At 41.7% G+C, this 19,888-nt stretch overlaps 1 protein-coding gene across 1 annotated transcript in view; it reads right to left on the minus strand.

Annotated features, from left to right (window-relative positions):
- LRGUK (leucine-rich repeats and guanylate kinase domain containing) overlaps positions 1–19,888 on the minus strand; it is a gene marked incomplete at its 5' end in the record, with an annotated part of 101,588 nt that overhangs the window by 65,432 nt on the left and 16,268 nt on the right. Inside the window, 5 exons of the mRNA XM_005864116.2 lie at positions 1,184–1,303; positions 5,995–6,101; positions 7,749–7,835; positions 10,963–11,043; positions 16,631–16,774. Of these exons, the coding sequence (XP_005864178.1) occupies positions 1,184–1,303; positions 5,995–6,101; positions 7,749–7,835; positions 10,963–11,043; positions 16,631–16,774 (539 nt within the window). The remainder of the gene's footprint in view (positions 1–1,183; positions 1,304–5,994; positions 6,102–7,748; positions 7,836–10,962; positions 11,044–16,630; positions 16,775–19,888) is intronic.

Genomic DNA, 19,888 nt, shown 5'->3' on the forward strand with positions numbered 1-19,888 from the left:
GGCCATGTAATCGGCTCCCAGGAAGTGCAAGGAATCCTGATCAGAGAAGATCTTGGCTCTCCTCGCTTTGGTTTTCTAGAAGGTTCCAGGCTTACGTATTAGCTCAATAGGCAGGATACACCCCTTTGCCCTGGTTTGATCTTCCACTCTCAGGGTTCACTTATCTTTTACTAGAGGTCCAGTGCCCCTATATAAGTATAATGACACGCTATACGGTTTTATTCTAAAATTTTTAATTTACTTGTGTTACCTCAGGGTACTGCAAATATATTAATGAGTACATTATTCTTTAGTATTTGCGTCCTGAGGTTGTTTGGATGAGGAATGTAATTTTAGATATCTGAATAACGGACATGCTTAAATAGCATCTGCATTGTTTGAACATGTGCAGCTTAAGGGAAGGAAGTTTCCTGTAACAGCATTAGAACGTAATTTGCATTTATTTTCCTCGCTGTCCTATATATCTTCGCAGTCACATCCTCAGCTCACAGACAAACACCACTAATCTAAAAGTAATTTCGTTGCCACACAGGAAAAATAAAAGAGGAAACCGGTGTAAAAGACCACAGTGATCATTCTAAATCTGAGTCTCAGAAACACTTTGGAAGTCTGTACATCCAGCTGAAGGTTTCTCATGGAGGTTCTAGTTTCCTGGATATTTCCTCTATTTTATCTAAGTCATTAGGGAATTACACAGCAAAATATTTGTCCAGAAAAGCAGCAGCGAGCTGAGTGCTAACCGGCGGGAAAGGAAGGGAAGGCTTTGCCTACCACTTCTCAGTCCTTCTGAAATTTGCCTCAAGAGAGAAAGCCGGGCGTGGGGATGAGGAGCCGCGTTTTGTGCTGTGGGCGTGGGAGACTGGGAGGCTGCCTGTCACACATCACAACATTGTGATCGTGCTGCCACCCCGCCCGGCGACAGGATGAGCCCGTTCCAACGCCGCTCTGCGTAATTAAAACACGTGTATTTCCTGACCTTGGAGAGTGCTTTGGTTGTCACTGAATTAAAGATAAACATTTGGAGGATTAAAGTAAAAAAAAAATTCAGTGTACATAATAGTGCAATAAATGGCGAAGATGCGGATAAGCCTTCTATGCACGCATTTGAACTTGCTTCAAATCAGTAGTCAAAATTAGCAATCTCCAACCTTCCACAGTCTCCCCAGCCAATGAGCAAACTTACCCGTATCGGAAGTAAGTGCTGAACTGCCTGCAGAGGCGGTGGGCGAGTTCCCGTTTCCCACAGTCTTCAGGACCGGCTAAGACCAACATGGGGTACGGAGCGTCCAGGCTGGGCAGGGTGCTGCAACACAGGGCAGGGTCAGTGTGGGGCCTGCTCAGCCAGGGCGGGGTGCTGGCTGCACCCGCACAGCAGGCGGGCCCTCCTCCATACGATGCCAAAAGTACATTCAAAGCACAGATAACCCGGGAAATCCAAGTCTGTGTAAATCTAACTTAACAATTCCTTAAAAAGAAAATAGATGGTAAGGTATGTTAAGTCTTGCTTGATGAAGTATTCCCCTATGAATTTCAAAATGAAAGAAGTAAGACTGCCCTCTGAGAATTTCACTTTAACATCCCTACCTATTGCATTAGAACACTGATATGCAAAGAAACGGTAATAACTAAAACTTACCTGAGCAATTACTATGTCCCAGGTACTATTCTAGGAGTCTTACATGTTTTACCTCATTCAGTCATCACAGGAAGCTAATGGAGATATTTCTATCATTATCCCCATTAACAGGTGAAGACTGGAACACAGAGAGGTTAATTAACTTGCTCAAAGAAACAGCTAATGAGTAAGAGCTGACATATGAATGTCGGCATGGCTGCTGGGCCTGAGACGCTCGCCTAAAGAATGAGTTGACTACTAAAACCTCCTGCAACACGGGGAGCTAAAGTGTTGGACCCCACTCATGACACTAATTCTAGAATAAGAGGGACATTTTAAATAAACATATGGCTGAGGGGTGAATGTTATGAAGAATGGGGATGGTGGCAGCACGATGCTTCAGCCTCTCTGAAAACCCACAGAGAAACAGAAAAACGTGAGCGCAAAAGCCCCTGGAAAACATGTATCATAAACCAGGGGACAAGGTATCTCCATGAACCTCAAATCTGTGCAGGAAGAGGAAGGAGGAAGCAATGGGGCAGCATCTGAGGGATCTGAGAGCAAGGGAACCCTGAGCAGCCAATGGGGTCCCCTGGGAAGTGGGCAGGCTGGAGCTGCACATGCACCAAACCTGTCCAGGAATGTTCACGGCAGCTGTGGTGTAACAGCCGGAACCGGAATCAGCCTGGATGAATCGCTCAACTGACTGTGGTGCATCCACACAAGGAATGCTGCTCAGCCATCAAAGGGAATGAGCTACTCATACAACCCACCAACTTGGATGAATCTCCAGGGAATGAGCCAATCCCAAAGGGCATATACTACATCATTCCATTTACATGACATTCTTGCGATGACAACATTAGGCAGATGGGAACAGATTCCGGGTGGCCAGAGCTCAGGGCAGCTCAGAGGGAGGCGGCTGCAGCTATAACAGGGAAGCGCAGGGACCTTGTGACAAAATCATCTGCATCTCGACTGTAGTATTGCTCACATGAATCTACACACGTGATAACATTGCACAGAACTAAGTGCACATGTGAGGACATGCAAAAGTGGCAAATTCTGATACAGCTGGTACTGCATCAATGGCAGTTTTCAGGATTTGATATTCTACAATTGCTATGATGTCACCATTGGGGAGACAGTGAAAATACATAGAATTTCTCTGTATTATTTCTTACAACTGCATGTGAATCTAAAATTATCTCAAAATAATTCTTTAATGATTCAAGAGAAGAAAACGTTGAGAGAAAGTGACACATATTGAAAATAAGCAAATAAATATCCTCTTTCTCAAGAAGAAAACCAAAGCAAAAGAACAGAACAAATATTAAAGGCTGTAACTAAAGAAAACTTTCCTGAAATAAAAATAAAACAAAACTGTATCTTATGAAAGAACACACAACATACCTGAGAATATTAGCCCAGAACGACGAATACCAAGATATACTAGTAGTCTAGTAAAATTATTGGACTTAGAAGAAAAAGGGGAAAAAAAAGTTCCGCTAGAAAAAGAGATGACATGACTTATAAGGGAAAGGAGATCAAATTGTCATTGGATTTTTTACAGCAATATTTTGCATAAAGTAAAATGAAGTAACAGCTTCAATATATTCAAGGAAAAATGGGCCGTGGGCTTTATATATTATAGCAAAAATGACTTTCAGTATAAAGGGCAGAGAATACCATCAACAAGGGATACTGACCCCATAGACTGTCCTAAGGAATCTAGAGAACAAGCTTCTTATAAGCAAAATGACTCAAGAGACATCGATATAAGGGGCTGGGAGTGAGCAATGAATACGAAACTACCCGCAGAGCCAAGACTAAGTGACAGCTAAGGCGAGTGTGCAGTCTGTGATGGATATATGTCCTGACAATATAAATACAGTACACTATTTTTAAAATGGGGTGATTGACACTTACATAAAATATATACAATAGGCAAAGTCATAGAGACAGAAAGTAGATTAGAAGTTACCTGGGAGTGGGAGCAGCTGAGAACTGGGTGTTATTGCTAGAGTTTCTGTTTGGGGTGATTAAAAAGTTTTGCAAAAAGACGGTGATGATAGCTGTACAAAATTGTGAATATAATTAATGTCACCGAACTTTAAAATGGTTAAGATAGCACATTTTATTCTCTATATATTTTGCCATAATGAAGCATGGGGGCTGGGTAATGGGAAGAATATAGGCAAGATACGTTCAGTGCTTTCAGTAATCATGTTGGTGGGGGTGTTGGTATTGGTATTCTGATACTGTTGTGGTGTAATGTGGGATTTTTAAAAAGAGTAATGATGGGATATTCTAGTTCTATCCTCCATGTCGTTGGTGTGGAAGTAAAGGAGGTTCAGATGAAATAGGCAGGGGGTGAAGCAAAAGCTCAGGTGTAATCTTGAAACTGAACTGCAAGTATCAATGTGAAGTGAGGAGGTACTTTATCATCTATTTATAGATTGATACAGATAGATCTATCTAGATATAGATTAGAAAGCTATCAACAGCTTGGACAGATGTAGATAGATAGGTGCAAATAAGACAGAGAGAATAGATGACTACATGGATGGAAGGACAGAAGGAAGGAGGGAAGAAAGGAAGGAATAAATAAATATATTCCTGGTTCGGTCCACTCTAAGGCCTAGAAACAATGACCAACTCTATAGCCATGATTGTCTCCAGCACTCAGATTGTGATTGGAATATACCATTTCTCACTAAAACAAACCAGAGCTTCTTGGGGAAATGGAAGATTTTTTTAAAATATATTTTTATTGATTTCAGAGAGGAAGGGAGAGGGGGAGAGAGAGAGAAACATCAATGATGAGAGAGAATCATGGATCAGCCGCCTCTTGCACATCCCCTACCAGGGATCGAGCCAGCAACCCAGGCATGTGTCCTTGACTGGAATCGAACCCGGGACCCTTCAGTCCGCAGGCCAACGCTCAATCCACTGAGCCAAACCAGGTAGGGCAGAAATGGAAGATTTTAAAGTTCAGACAGGACTTGCACAAGAGAGTCTGCAGAACCCTGTCAGTCCAGAGCACGAAGCTCTCAGCAACCACCAGGCCAGAGTTAAGGTTCTGCGGGCTCATTTTAATCCTGTATCCTCACCCAGTCACGGCAGGGCGGGATAGTGATTCCCCCAAAATGCAGCACAAAAGCCCCAAGGTCAAGCGTCAGGGTTCTTCCTCTGGGCTCCCGGAGAGCTGTGTGCTGGCCCAGAGTGGGGCGGGCAGTGCCCCTGCGAGTTTTTCACAATGAAGACTGCCCCCTGCCCCGGCTGCTTGGCCATTCGCACTTACCTGCTCAATAGCCAGAAATGATGATGAAATATGTGTTTACCAGGCACTGTTGTAATTTTTTTTGATACATATTTTTATATAAATGTACCCTAAAGCATGAAACAACTAGCAATCTTCATAAACTAAAAAAGAAATACAATGAGAACATAAATGCTCTTTTTAAAAAAAATCAAATGTGCTTTTCCAGATGTATGTAAGTAAATGATAAATCATTTCACCTAGAGGGCTACCATAAATGTGTATAAAACTGTCAATGTCTGTATTATTAAATTACATGTAAAAAATCGTGTCCTGGATGCAAAGTAAAGCCTTTTGCTCTCTGTGGGAAACCATGTGACGTACGGGAGCAAATATCACATGAAGAAGAGAAGCCATTTATAACCAAGAGATCTTACAAGTATTTTAAGCACGCTGTTGGGTCTTGGTAGACTTTCTGAATTATACTTATAGCATAAATGGCCATCTGCTCCAACAGATCGTTTAGAAAGGAAAGGAGAAAACGTGGTAATCTGTCTCCGAACTTAGAGGTGAGAGACTGTTCATGTGTTCAAGCAAGGCAAGCGCCTGCTCCGAGGGCACCCATGAGACAAGACTGGCAGGCTTCCCTCGGCCAGCGGGCTGCCTCCAGGGCTCTAACAATCCGCGTTCCTGGGATGCTCCCTGGCAGGGGTCCAGCCTCCACTCACAGCTAAGGAAACATGTACAGTGGACAGAAATGATCACAATAGTCCGTGGTTCTACCCTACAGCAAAAACCCTGACAAACTCTTTTTACTCATTATTATTATTTCACCATCCCATGTCACAGGCTGGCCACCATTCAGGGGCCAGGTGAGAGAGGGAAGATGAACGCACTCACCACCACACTTGGGGAAACACCGAGAGAGAGCCCATCTTCAAGCATGTGATGGATAAAACGCTGTAATCGAGCCAACTCGGCCGATCAGATAAACCCCTGGCCCCTTCCCTCAGACGAGGTGAAAAAGGAATGGGTCACAAAATAAAAGCCTAGGAAAAGGATGGGGTGCCCCATGCTCGCCGCCCCGAGTTCTACCCCAAGAATCTCTAGCGAATACCTGTCAAAGATCCTCTGCGGCTGCATCACGCTGTGGACAACGTGGGTCAGGTGATCCTGGGCTGCAACCACTTCCGGGGGAGGGTTGTACTTATTTACTGCAAAAACCTGTTTCAGAATCAGAAATGCAAAAGGAAACAGACTGCATTTCTAAAAAGCACACAAGGCTCAGGTTGTCTTTAATGAATCAGTCTAGACAGGCAACCAGGTAGAGAAAAGAATGTAAGACATGCTCATGAATCTTTGTGCTCAGTCTCCAAGCCTAAATAATGATAATTACTTTAAAATATTGAGCTGGAGTCCCTCGATCCCCTACTTTTAATACAGTCAACATCACAACTGTTAGTAGAAGAGGAAGAAATAAAATTCAGCTGCAGATTCCAGGTAGTTGATGCTGCAGAATTTTCTTCTTATGCCATCTCACCAAGAGCTATTCTGATGATCTCAAATTCTACCCAAAGCTCCTCCTCTTTTAACATAACGTTCTCTGTCCAAAGACCTAGGCCTTTTCCTCATAAGGTACGGCTCTCCATCCCCTTGTTTTTGCCATCCCTCTAAATGCATTATCCTGTCTGCCATACCTTTCCTTAACCTATAGCTTTGAATTATATTTCCTTCGCAAAACATTAAAGGAAAAGAGAATAACAACAGACTCCTGTCTATAACTATTTTTAACCAAGATTTCAGAAAGGCATTTATAAAATGAAATACCTTCCTCTCTACATTAAGTCTGTTTCCATTCCACTCAATGTGCATTGAAAGACATCCCTAATCACCAGTCACTAAAGCGAGACAAAGTGGCTAGCACAGGTATGGTGGAGGGGAGGCAGGTGCTAGCTTTTGAGGTCTGCTTACTCTGCAACTGTGTCCAGATGTATTATCTATATAATAAAAGCCTAAGCGACCGTTACAGCAGAACGACCAGAATGACTGGTTGCTATGATGCACACTGACCACCAGGGGGCAGATGCTCAATGCAGGAGCTGCCTCATGGTGGTCAGTGTGCTCCCACAGGGGGAGTGCCGCTCAGCCAGAAGCTGGGCTCACGGCTGGCAAGCACAGTGGCAGTGGTGGGGGCCTCTCCCGCCTCTGTGGCAGTGCTAAGGAAGGAGCAGTGAACCAAGTGGTAAGAAGCAGTGAGCAGGCAGGCAGTAAGGAGCAAGGGGTCCCAGACTTCGAGAGGGATGTCTGACTACCAGCTTAGGCCCAATCCCCGCAGGGAGTGGGCCTAAGCTGACAGGCGGACATCCCCCAAGGGGTCCTGGACTGCTATAGGGCACAGGCCGGACTGAGGGACTCTCCCCCCCCTCCCAGTGATAAATTTTGTGCACTGGGCCTCTAGTTATCTTAAAAAGCAGAATTAAGGATTTAAAATAGCAGAGTAGTAATTCATTTGTGTACCTTTCGAGTATATGGTAAAATGACAATAAAATACATTTCATGATTAAATCTATTTTAGAGTAGCACATAGAATGACACACCCTCTAAATAGGACAGTTATCTAAATTAATAATCTGCCGGAATGCTGCCGGCCTATAGAAATGCAATGCTGCTGCTGAATTGGGGTTGATGCTCAGCTTTGAAGAGGGTTAAACAGACTGATCCTAGGACAAGGAAGCACTACCTGAACAAACCATTAATTCACATGTAAATTGATTATGGGCATCATTTATCGATTTTATTGGTCCTGCAGCAGGCAGTGTAAGCTTTTCAGCTTATTAACTGAGAAACACATGAAATAATATGATTACATACCTTTTCTTCCACTGTAATCTTCTTCTGATCTAATTCCGTTAATTGTAGTAGCATAAAAATGACGAAGAGCCAATATTCACAGTGTTCCTATTTGAAATATCAAGAGGACTATTGAATTGCCTTTGTTTTCCAAATTAACAAGCACCAGCATTCTACTTTCATGAGCATTGGTCTATCACATGCTACCCTGTCATATACACACACACACACACACACACACACACACACACAGTTCTCTACATTTTCACACTTATCAGCCCCATTAAATTAACAACTCAAATGAACACTGTCCCTTGCAACTTATAAAGCTCTTCAAAGTTGTGATCTTGTTAGTCTCCCTGTGAGGCAAGCGGGACAGGTGTGAGCACCTTCATTTCTAAAGAGCCTTAGGGGCTAAGCATTCCATCTAAGAATCCATGGCCAGCAACTCGAACCCTATCTTCTAACTCAGCCATTTTCAACCTTTTCCATCTCCTGGCACACATAAAGTAATTACTAAAATTCTGTAGCACACCAAAAATACAATATATTTTTGCTGATCTGACAAAAAAAGGATAATTTTGATTGATTTACAAAAATAACAACAGTAATTACCTACCTTTTTTGCTCCCAAAGTGACTTTTTAAAAAAAGTGACTTTTGCCCAGCTGGCATGGCTCAGTGGTTGAGCATCGACCTATGAACCAAGAGGTCACGGTTCGATTCCCAGTCAGGGCACATGCCCAGGTTGCGGGCTCTGTCCCTGATATGGAGAGTGCAGGAGGCAGCTAATCAATGATTCTCTCTCATCATTGATGTTTCTCTCTCTCTCTCCCTCTCCTATCCTCTCTGAAATTAATAAAAAATATATTTTTTAAAAAGTAACTTTTTATATATGTGTACATAAGGATTTCTGGTACCAAGAATTAACCAACAGATGCAACCTTATTATGTGACATGACCAATAAGATGCAACTGTTATATTACCTACATATATATGGATCAAGACAGGACATTCATACCAGATGGCTATTGTTGCTTTGGCTGTTTTCACTTTTTAAATTTCTTTATTGATTTTAGAAAGGAAGGGGGGAGAGAGGGGGAGAGAGAGAGACAGAGAGAGAGAGAGAGAGCAACTATGACCTCCTGGTTCATAGGTTGATGCTCAACCCCTGAGCCACACCAACTGGCTGTTGTCATTTGTTTTTATTTGACAATCGTTTCTATCTCTCTCTCCCTCTCCTATCCTCTCTGAAATTAATTAAAAAAATGTATTTTTTTAAAAGTAACTTTTTATATATGTATACATAAGGATTGCTGGTACCAAGAATTAACCAATCAGATGCAATCTTATTATGTGACATGACCAATAAGATGCAACTCTGTTATATGACCTACATATTTATGGTTCAAGACAGGGCATTCATACCAGATGGCTATTGTTTTTTTGGCTGTTTTCACTTTTTAAATTTCTTTATTGATTTCAGAAAGGAAGGGGGGGGGAGAGAGAGAGAGATAGAGATAGAAACTCATGCCCATGACCTCCTGGTTCATAAGTTGATCTCAACCCCTGAGCCACACCAACCGGCTTTTGTCATTTGTTTTTATTTGACAATCTAAGGGAAAAGAGGTCAGTGCCCCTGACTAAATAGTCAGGTATTGCATGTTCCAAAAATTCTTGGGGCACACTGGGTGAAAATTGCTGTTCTACCTCCAAAGAGTTGCAGAATTGCAAATAATGAAACATTTATTATTACTTTGTTACTTGTTTATGACTTTGTTTTATTTTTGTATTAATTTGTATCATGTATTATATGGAGGGGGGTTCTCTCTTCCCACGGCCAGTGCAGAGAAAGAGAACTCGGGGGTTGATGAATCTTGATTAGAAATCGACGAGGTTTAAGGGAAAATGAATAAAACAAAACTGAGAGAGAAATAGAGTGAAAGCTGGGCCTCAGTGTGGCGTCTGCCCTCTGATGGAGGGACAGAGGCAGAGAGAATCAGCACCGCAAGATTTATTAAATACTCGAATAACAGGAAGTTACATCACATCTGGGTGGGCCATGAGTTCCTGGCGACATCATGAGCTCCACCCCCTTAACACATCAAACTGAGTGGTGTCCCAATCTCTTGATTAGGTTTGCCCCCAGGGCGTGACTCTGCCTTCGCTCTGAGTTTCAGCTGACATATTTAAAGATGCCCAAGTGTTTTGCCAGCGGCACTCAACAGTATTATGAATTTATTTCATAATAAAATGATATTTATTCATGGAATGAATTCTTTATAACTCCCTACCATCGGCTATGTTAGGATTATCTGCCCTTTAAAAATGCAATTAACGTGTTTTGTATCATGAAGGTACGTCTCTTTGAAGGGAAAGATGTTAGTGATTGACTCATCTCACAGATGACAATGTATGTTACATGAACCGACACTCCTTACGGATCTTAAGCTGGGGGTGATGGCTGTTGTAAGCTCCATTGCTTTCTTTCCAGAGCTGCTTGTAATGCTTGCCACCATTTCTATACCAAGCATTGCTTTTACTTTTAAATCTTATTTTTCGCTTAAAAATTTTTTTTGCCATTCTAGAGACATTGATCACAAAAACAAAGGTACTCAGAGCTACGTACAAAGTCAAGAGTCTATAGAAAGGTAAGCGAAGGGTATAGGTAGAAAAGGGGATGAGGACAGACACACAAAGGCCAGGGCCAGGAGAAAGGATTCATCAGTGAAGCCAGAGCCTGCAAAACAGTCATGGGTCTCAAATTCCTGGATGTGAAGGGTCCAGGGAAATACATTTTTTTCTTTAATCATTTTACAACAATACCTGCTTCCCAGCTATATGCAGACAATTACTCTAGGTATCTAATCTTAGACTCTCTTTCCCCTGTTACAAAACAGGAACCACATTCTGTCTACAGCCTAGCACCGTGCATCTTCTAATGCAAGAGGCTGCTGCTCCCCCATCTCAGCATCTCCCTCCCGGGATCTTGGCCACCTCCTGGATGACTCACAGGTACCACACGGAGTGGACCCGTTAAGGCTTCCTTCCCCTGACAGAGGTGCCCAGGGTGCCTAACCCTTCTGATTGCTTAACCCTCCTCTTTGCCTCCTAAGAGACTGAGAATGAAGATAAACACACTGCACTCATGTCCTGATGCTCTTTATCAAAAGCACTTCTTGAAGAAGAGTTCCAAGAAGCCCTCATCCCCTCCCTGAGGTAAATGATCTCTTACCTGTATTGGATTTTTCAGAAGATTGAGAACTCGAAGGAGGGGTAGATTTTCAATGTATTCTATTTCACCCAGCTCAGCAATCTGTTTCATCAAAGAGACACAACAGTATCAATAGACTGAATGCACAAAAACAGTAGGAAGGATCATATACGAGGGGATGCCGTGGATCCTTTAAATTCAACTTATTTTAAAAATTGCTCTGTCGACTATCCAGCCCTTTAATGAGAATCTCACAGTTTCACAGAACCTCTCTGGCTTGAGAACAGTGAGGTGCTCCTCATGCTGCTTTACAGGCACACGTGAAACGGCACATGGAAGCAGAGAAATGGCACGGAAAATGCATGTGGAGGCTACCTGTTCTCCCCCTCCTCCCCCTTCCTGAGCCTCCAGTCCCCAATCTGCCCCTCAGCACAGCTTCTGCTGCCCTGGCTCACTGCCTGGTGAAGCCTTCTTACAGCATGTGTAGCTCTTATCATTTGTGAAAAACATATTTTTTTATTGATTTCAGAGAGGAAGGGAGAGGGAGAGAGAGATAGAAACATCAATGATGAGAGAGAATCATTGATCGGCCGCTGTCTGTAGGCCCCCTACTAGGGATGGAGCCTGCAACCCGGCATGTGCCCCGACCAGGAATCACACTGTGACCTCCTGGTTCTTAGGTCAATGCTCAACCACTGAGCCATGCCAGCCAGGCAGCTCAATAATTTTTAACAAGAGATCATTATTTTAAAGAAAAAGAAAAATGAAAATTATATGACAAAATTCTCAACATGGGTGTTACACAGGTGGGTGTTCACCTTAATGCTTTTTGTTAAATGTACAGTTATGTTTTATACTCTCTTCTATGTATGTAAGTTAAGTTTCACAACTTTTAAAAGTAAGGGGAAAAAGGTGTCCTTAATTTAACCAAGAATAGAGGTTGGGTTGCACCATGCCTGAATTTTCCACTAAACTAAAGACAAACGCTTTTCCTTAAATTTCCTGTAGTTAGCATAATTACCATTTTATTTCAAACTAGAGGCCCAGTGCACAAAATTCGTGCATGGGTAGGGTCGCTAGACCTGGCCGGCAATCAGGGCCAGCCAGGGCTTTCCTTCGTTCTGCGCCACCCCTTGGTGGTCAGCACATGTCATAGTGAGTGGTCGAACTCCCGAGGGGACAATTTGCATATTAGCCTTTTATTATATAGGATATAGATACTGAACTTTTGCAAAAAATTAATAAGCACTTTTCATTTATATTTCTCCCCACCCAACTCATTCCTGCATGCATTGTAAAAGCTCCCCAACAGCAGAGTCCTGAGAATCCCTGAGTTATCCAACCACAAAACACAGTGAAAATGTAAACTATTTCCAAAGCTAAATCAGGGTAAGAATATCCGCTCCATGTTTGAAGGATGCTACTTCCAAAGATACAATAATAAAGGCAAATTCCGAGATACAATATACAAACTGCCCACATTAATCTGGATATAGCAATGTTAGGCTATTACCCACAGCTTTTTCCATAAGATGAATAGCTTACCCCTTGGACTGCCATGTGGGTCCTCTATATGATACAAGAATCAATATTTAATATTGCATTATTCAGGGGGTAGAAAGGTAAACTTGGTTCCCATTGGCTCAGTCATAACTCTCATACTATGGATTGACTTCCCTATAGACACCACTCCTGTGGTTGGTCCTAACGCAAATGTCACCATGTCTCACCAAGTCCGACCATGGGCATTCACAGCACTGCTGGTGAGAGTGGAAATTGGCACACTCTTTCTAAAGGGCAATCTGCGTTAAAAATGCATAAGCTATGACACCGGTATCCCACTTCAGGAGTTTTATCCTGAAGAAATCATCAGACAGGCAAACATTAGATACAAGAATGCTCTGTCTAATGTTTTTAGTAAAAGTTAAAATATTCTAAATCCTGAAAGCTCCACCATCATGCGATTAAATGAGCCATGGTGCAGTCACATAACAGGAATCTATGCATCCAATCCAGAAGATGGTGACATCTACGGTGACTGACATGGAAAGGTCTTCAAATGTTACAAACAGCACAGACAGAATGATCACGGACCACGCAGTTATATTACCACTAAGATGCCAGCTGGGATCACTGGTCTTTTGAGAGTCAAATGAGAGGAATCCAGCTTCCCTCCCAGTCCTTTCAAAGGTAGGATGAGGCTGGTAAGGGCAGACGGGAGCCGGTGTGGAGTAGCCTGGCTTCGAGTTCCTATGGCTGCTGAGTTAGCCACGTGCGCAGGTCCTGGTTGCCCTGCCTGAGCCCCCTGTCCTGCAGACCTTCCCCCACAGCAGACCACCCCATGTCTTCTCTCCTCAAATGCCAAGGCCCGTGGCTATGTGTATCACTGATGATTATAGACGGAGTGGGGACACCACACCCCAAATGACCTACAGTGAATATTGCCAAAAAGGTTATATTCTTAAAGGAACGTCAGCCATCTGCTGCAAGAATGTCACACCAGCAGAGCTGGTTCCCATTCTAGTCCGGCCCTCTTCTCCAGCCTCCTCTGCCTGTTAGCTCCTCCCCACCCTCCAGAGGCCTGTCAGCTTGGGCTTCGTAGGGAGTGGTTTACATGACTCATTTCATTGCCTTTTCCTTCTGGCCATGCTCACCATGCCTTACCATCCAGACCTAAGGGGCCTGTGCTAGATGGATGGATGGATGGATGGATAGACAGACAGAAGACAGATGCTGTGCTAGATGGATGGATGGATGGATAGACAGACAGAAGACAGATAGATATAGATGTTTGTGATATAATGACACTAAGTCTCAGAAAAGCAAAATGGCATTCTCTAAGTAACTCCCAGACCAATATTTTGCTTCTAGAAGAAAGGACTGAGGTTACAATAGAGTTAACATTTGGGGGATAAGTTGTAAATGCTAGAAATGACATCAAAACTACCAAGGACTACAGAGTAAAGAGTGATAAAGGCCCCCAAATCACCAGCTGATGATAAACATTTGCAAAGGAACCTAAAAGAGATGTTTACAAGATCATGGGAGGTACAGCAGTGTTTCAACAGCTAAAGCCAAGTGAATAATACCAGAGAAAGCGCTACCGATAAAACAACATTCCTAACATCAAATTAATCACATGAGAAGCAACAGCCATGTTATGTTTCTTTTAAATGATAAATTTTCCAGCCCTGATACATAGCATTCTCAGTAGTACTGGAGGAATCTCTGAGGAAATCTTTGGAAGGCTCAAAGAATATTTCAAAGTACTGGGTTGCTCCCCAACCTGCCCGCTGGGGAGCCAGGGAATTATGTTATTGTTACGAACCTAATCATTGTCAAAGGATCCCCACCACTGGGAAATGTGGCCACTTTTTTTTTAAAGGGAGTCTCTTTAATATTTGAAAATTATAAACTCCTTCCTTCACTCGCTTTTTTCTTTAAACTTTTTCAAATGTAATTTGGATAGTCTCTTGAAATGGAAGAGAACAATATATGATCTGTGAGGTCTATCTAGACCAGCATTACACAGTACAGTGGTTACTAACCACAAGTGGCAACCCAGCACTTGGAATATGGCTAAGATGAATCCAAATGTCCTGTGTGTAAAACACACATCAGACGTCAAAAATCTTACTGTGAAGCAACAGAATATAAAATATCTCATCAATAAATTTTTACATAGATTACATGTTGAAATTATAATATTTTGGATGTTTTGAGCTAAATAAGACATATTATTAAAGCTAATTTCACCTGTTTCTTTTTATCTCTTGACTGTGGCTACTAGAAAATTTAAAGTTGCACACACATATTTTTTTATCAGAAAACACTCTTCTAGGACATTTACACCATACACCTTCCTGAAAGGGGGCCCTTAGCGTTTCATTTACTGTACTATCCTGCAGGGTTAAGAACACTGACTCTGGAAGCAACCAGTGTACATTTACATTTTGGCTCTGTTATTTGCTAGGTAAATAGCCTTAGACAAGTTACTTAACCTCTCTACATCCCAGGAGCGATAATCATAGGGTTATATAATAAGGATTAAGTGAAATATATGTAAAGTGCTTAGAATAGTGCCTTGTGCTATAGTCAAAGAATATCACAGTTATTTTATGACTATAATTGTTATTATTAGTATTACTATTGCTGCTTTTCCTGAATCCTGAAATACACTGAATTGGGATTAAATGAGTGCATTCCATCTTTCCAACATTCCCTGTATATACGTGAGAATCATGTTAATGGCAACCTCATAAAAAAGGTATTAAAACCATACGAAAGAGAGATGATGCTGGCTTCATAAGACACATGGTACAATGAGCAAAAGTTGTCCATTGGAATTAACTTTAGAAATCGACAAAACAATTTAACGTACAAATCAAGTGAAAGTGAGGATGAACAGTTCTGTCTGTAATTAAATATTTACTTCTTCCCAGACCTAAAGATCGCCTTTTCTTAATTTTTAAAAACCTAACAGATGCCCTAGCCAGGTAGCTCAGTTGGTTAGAGCATCATCCCCATATGCCAAGGTTTCGGATTCAATCGATGAATGCATAAATGAGTGAACAACAAATCTCTCTTTCTCTCTCTCTCTCTCAAAACAAGCAATAAAATAATAAAAATAAAAACCTAACAGAGATGGAAGTTCATTGGAGAAAGAGTCATCAGACACAGATGAGCATCATCACAGCTGAACAGAGACAGGTCTCATAGCCTCACAACTCAACCCAAGTAGGACCAATGTCTCCTTCAGGGTCAGCCAAACTTTCATTTTCAGAAGAAATAAGGATTCAACTTCCTTATGAAATCTTTTCCAAACACGTGATGGAAGTATGCAATATGAATAAAATCACAATGTAGATTTTACTGCATAAGAAATCACTATAGGTACCAACTTAATATACCATGATCATAAGTACAACTGATTTATTAAAAGTAAAATATAATTAAGAATAAAAATTGCCTTGGCTGGTGGCTCGGTTGGTTGGAGCATCATCCCATACACCAAAAGGTTGTAGGTTCAATCCCTGGTCGGGGAGTGCACTGGAGGTAACTGATCAATGTTGTTGTTGTTTCTCTCTCTCTCTCTCTCTCTCTCTCATCAGTTTTTTTTTATAAAACATCCTCAGGTGTGGATTTAAAAGAAAAGAGTAAAAGTCAACTTGTATAATTTGTGCTATAATGTGCACATTAAGCCAGATACAGAAATTTGAATAAGTCCGATCCCCAACTCATACAGCTGGGAGCATATACTGTTGTACCAAGGGAAGTAGGCGTTCACCCCCGAGCCTCTTTTCTTTCAAGGGCAGGTGTGGGCCGCACCAGCCTGCGGCTATTCTTCTGTCTACAGTTTCCCTGCGCTGACTTTCAGGCAGTCCTAGCGCCATCCTTCTACACAAACTTTCACGCGGACACATTTACTTCAGAAGGTCATGTGCACTTGGTTGTCGTTGAAACCTTTAAAACCATGTAATAAGGGATCATCAAGTTTTCAAAAATTAAGAATTCTAAGTATTTATTTATTTATTTCAAGTCCTCCCTCAACTACTGTTCCAGGAGGTTTTCTAGAATGACATTTCTGAGCTGGCATTTAAGGTGACAGCCCTTGAGCAACCAATAACAGGTCCTACTGTGTCTTCTTAATGTCGACACGGAAGCCAATACGTGGGAAGCACGACCTTACCTTATTGTCCTCCAGGTTGATCACTTCCAGGAAGTCGTGGTTCTCTAAGCCTTGGAGGCTCTTGATCTGATTGTGGGACAGGTCCACAATCTTTAGGGCTCTTAACCGGTCCAAACCCATGATCTTCTCAAGCAGGTTATGGCTCTAAAATGGTTAAAAGACACTCAATGTCTTAAAGGCCTCTAAAGGAAAAGGTGTAATGACAAGATTTCATTCTGAATACTATCCCAAATCTCTTCAAATCAGTAAGCCACTCTTGTCTGCCCCACCTCCCATTTCCATCACTCACCTCCCTAAACACATGTACACACAGCCCACAAAGAAATCTCAATTTCTCAGCTGGAAGACCCAGAAGATAATATTTTTTTAAAATTTTTAAATATGTTTTTATTGATTTCAGAGAGAGAAAGGGAGAGAGAAGTAGAGATAAAAACATCAAAGATGAGAATCATCAATCGGCTGCCTTCTGCATGATTGCCCCCTAGTGGGGATCAAGCCCGCAACCCAGGCATGTGCCCTGACCTCGAATCGAACTGCGATCTCCTGGTTCATCACTCAACCACTGAACCATACCAGTGGGCAGAACATAATATTTTCACTAAAGTTAAAGCAAGATGAATATTCAAATCAGTAGGGCAGCATTTTACATTGCATAACCTAAAGCCTAATGACAGCATAACTCCATGTTTATCTTTAGAAATAAAATTTATGCAGTTCTTTCATCAGCATCACAATAAATCACTTGAATATTGTAATTTCCACATACACTTTGTTTTCAGCAGTATTCTAAATGCACTCCCTTCATAGCGTGAGGGCTCTGGCAGTCTGACACAAGCCTTCGGTTACTTGTGCTCTTGTGAGGTTCCTGCCTCACATATCTGGGCTGGACTTATGCCTTGTCCTAATCAAAGGATATGGCAGAAGCAGGCCAGTTCCAAGTCTAAGGATTAAGAAGGCCTGGCAGCTTCCCCTGTGGTGTCTTAGAGCCCTGCGGTGCAATGTAACACTAGCTACTCTATTGGAGAGAATTTGTGGAGAGGTCCCATGGGGAAGGAGAAGTCACATGGAGAGGCTCCTGAGATTAAATACAGAAGGAAAATCCAGCCATTCCAGCATCCCAGCTGGGCCCAGACCCCAGCCCATCTGCCAGCTGCGTGAGGCAAGACCAGCAGAAGAACCGCCCAGCTGCCCCCAGCTCCGACTGTAGAATTGCTGGTAAACACAATGGTTAGCTAATAAAATTTCTCCACGCCACTACACTTGGGGTGGCTTATTATGCAACAATAGAAAACTGAAGTAAGTTCTTCAATAATTCACACATGAACATCTTCTCAGACAACGAGCATAAAACAAAGAAAGATTCAAGACTCAAACATTGTTCTTTCCCAATCCTCATGTACCCATTAACCACAAATTATGGTGATAGAATTAATTTGAATTTTCTTTACATTTTCCAACATACTCATAACTCCATGGTTCCTTAGTGTTGAGGTATAGTAAAACGCACAGTAAAAGTAACTTTTAATTTAAATTGAGAATCATATTAAAGACAATTTTGAGGTTTCAATTAATGCTGTTATGCCCATCTTTAAACTTTTAATAAACACTTAGAAACTAAAAAATGAAATTATGGCCCTGGCCAGGTGGATCAGTTGGTTGGAGTATCATCCCATATACCAAAAGTATTCAGGTTCAATTCCCTGTTGGGGTGTATATGAGAGGCAATCAATTGATGTTTCTCTCACATCAATATTTCTCTCTCTCTCAAATTAATAAATGCATCCTCAGGTGAGGATAAAAAGTATTAAATCATAATATTCTCTTCCTCTATAATATTTTTTCTGAGATATTTAATAGCAAGAACTCATTTTAATCCTATTTTTCTTAAGATTTCACTTCAATAACGAGCAAGATTTGTGTTCATTAGTATAATTTATGGTTCTTTAAAACATGTTAATAGAATGTTGATGATCTATAAAGCTTGGGGTCTCATTAAACCATTTCCTTTATTCTTATATATGTTGAAAAATTCTATTAGAAGAAGGAAAAAATACTAATAACCCCATTTGCCTAAATTAAGTCGTTTCCTACTGTGCAGAATTCAAAAATGTTCAACAAGTATAATAGAAAAGAAAAAGTGATATTAAACTTAACATGATGTTCATATTAATTTAACTTATTGAAATAAGACTTCAATATCCTATTTAAAATATGCCCACATATCAAGTTTATATACCCTATACTTCTTTGCAAAGAACCTTGAAGTGCTGTAGATGTGGAAGATAGCCTGTATAATTCTTTTTTTTAAATATTTTTTTTATTGATTTCAGAGAGGAAGGGAGAAGGAGAGAGAGATAGAAACATCAATAATGAGAGAGAATCATTGATCGGCTGCCTCCTGCACACCCCCTACTGGGGATCTAGCCCGAAACCCAGGAATGTGCCCTTGGCCGGAATCGAACCTGGAACCCTTCATTCCGCAGGCTGACGCTCTATCCACTGAGCCAAGCTGGCCAGGGCAGCCTGTATAATTCTTTACAGCATCTCTGATGGCTTTCAAAGTGGTAGATACAAGAATAATGAGCCTTGGACAGTGTTCTCAGCGGTTAGAGCATCGGCCCCAGACACTGAAGGGTCTCAGATTGGATTCCCTGTCGAGGGCACATACCTGGTTTGCAGGTTCACTCCCCACCCTGGGTTGGGGCGTGTGTGGCAACCAGTCGATGTGTCTCCCTCTCATCGATGTTTCTCTCTCTCCCCCTTCCACTCTGTCTGAAAAGCAATGGAAAAAATATCCTCAGGTGAAGATTAACAACAACAATAATGAAAAGAGTAGAATGAGGCCTAGAGAAGTTCAATTAGATAGCCTGTGGTCATAAAAGGAAGCAGAGCTGAGAAATATCAGAATCACACAATTTCTGAGTTGAAACTCATCCAGTCCAACCCATTATCCAAGTGCTGAGGGCACAGTGGACATCCAGTTTCTGCACAAGTAGCTCTTGCTTGTTGTGTCATGACTAACAGGGTAAAGGGAGCCTTCAGAGAGAAGCCATTTCCTTAAATAAATGAAATGAGAAATACTCATCTCCCCATGTGGAAGGGAAACAACAAATGGTTCTTACTAAGACAAAATAAATTTAAAATTTGAAATGCATTGTCCTGATTTGCTAAGGGAGGTGGCTACCACAACAGCCCACAAGTGAACCACATTTCCCCCTTACATTTATCACAAACGTTGATGGTAGACAGCTATTGGCG

The sequence above is a fragment of the Myotis brandtii genome, unplaced genomic scaffold (genome assembly GCF_000412655.1).
Source record: "Myotis brandtii unplaced genomic scaffold, ASM41265v1 scaffold1858, whole genome shotgun sequence".
Classification (NCBI taxonomy): Eukaryota; Metazoa; Chordata; class Mammalia; order Chiroptera; family Vespertilionidae; genus Myotis; species Myotis brandtii.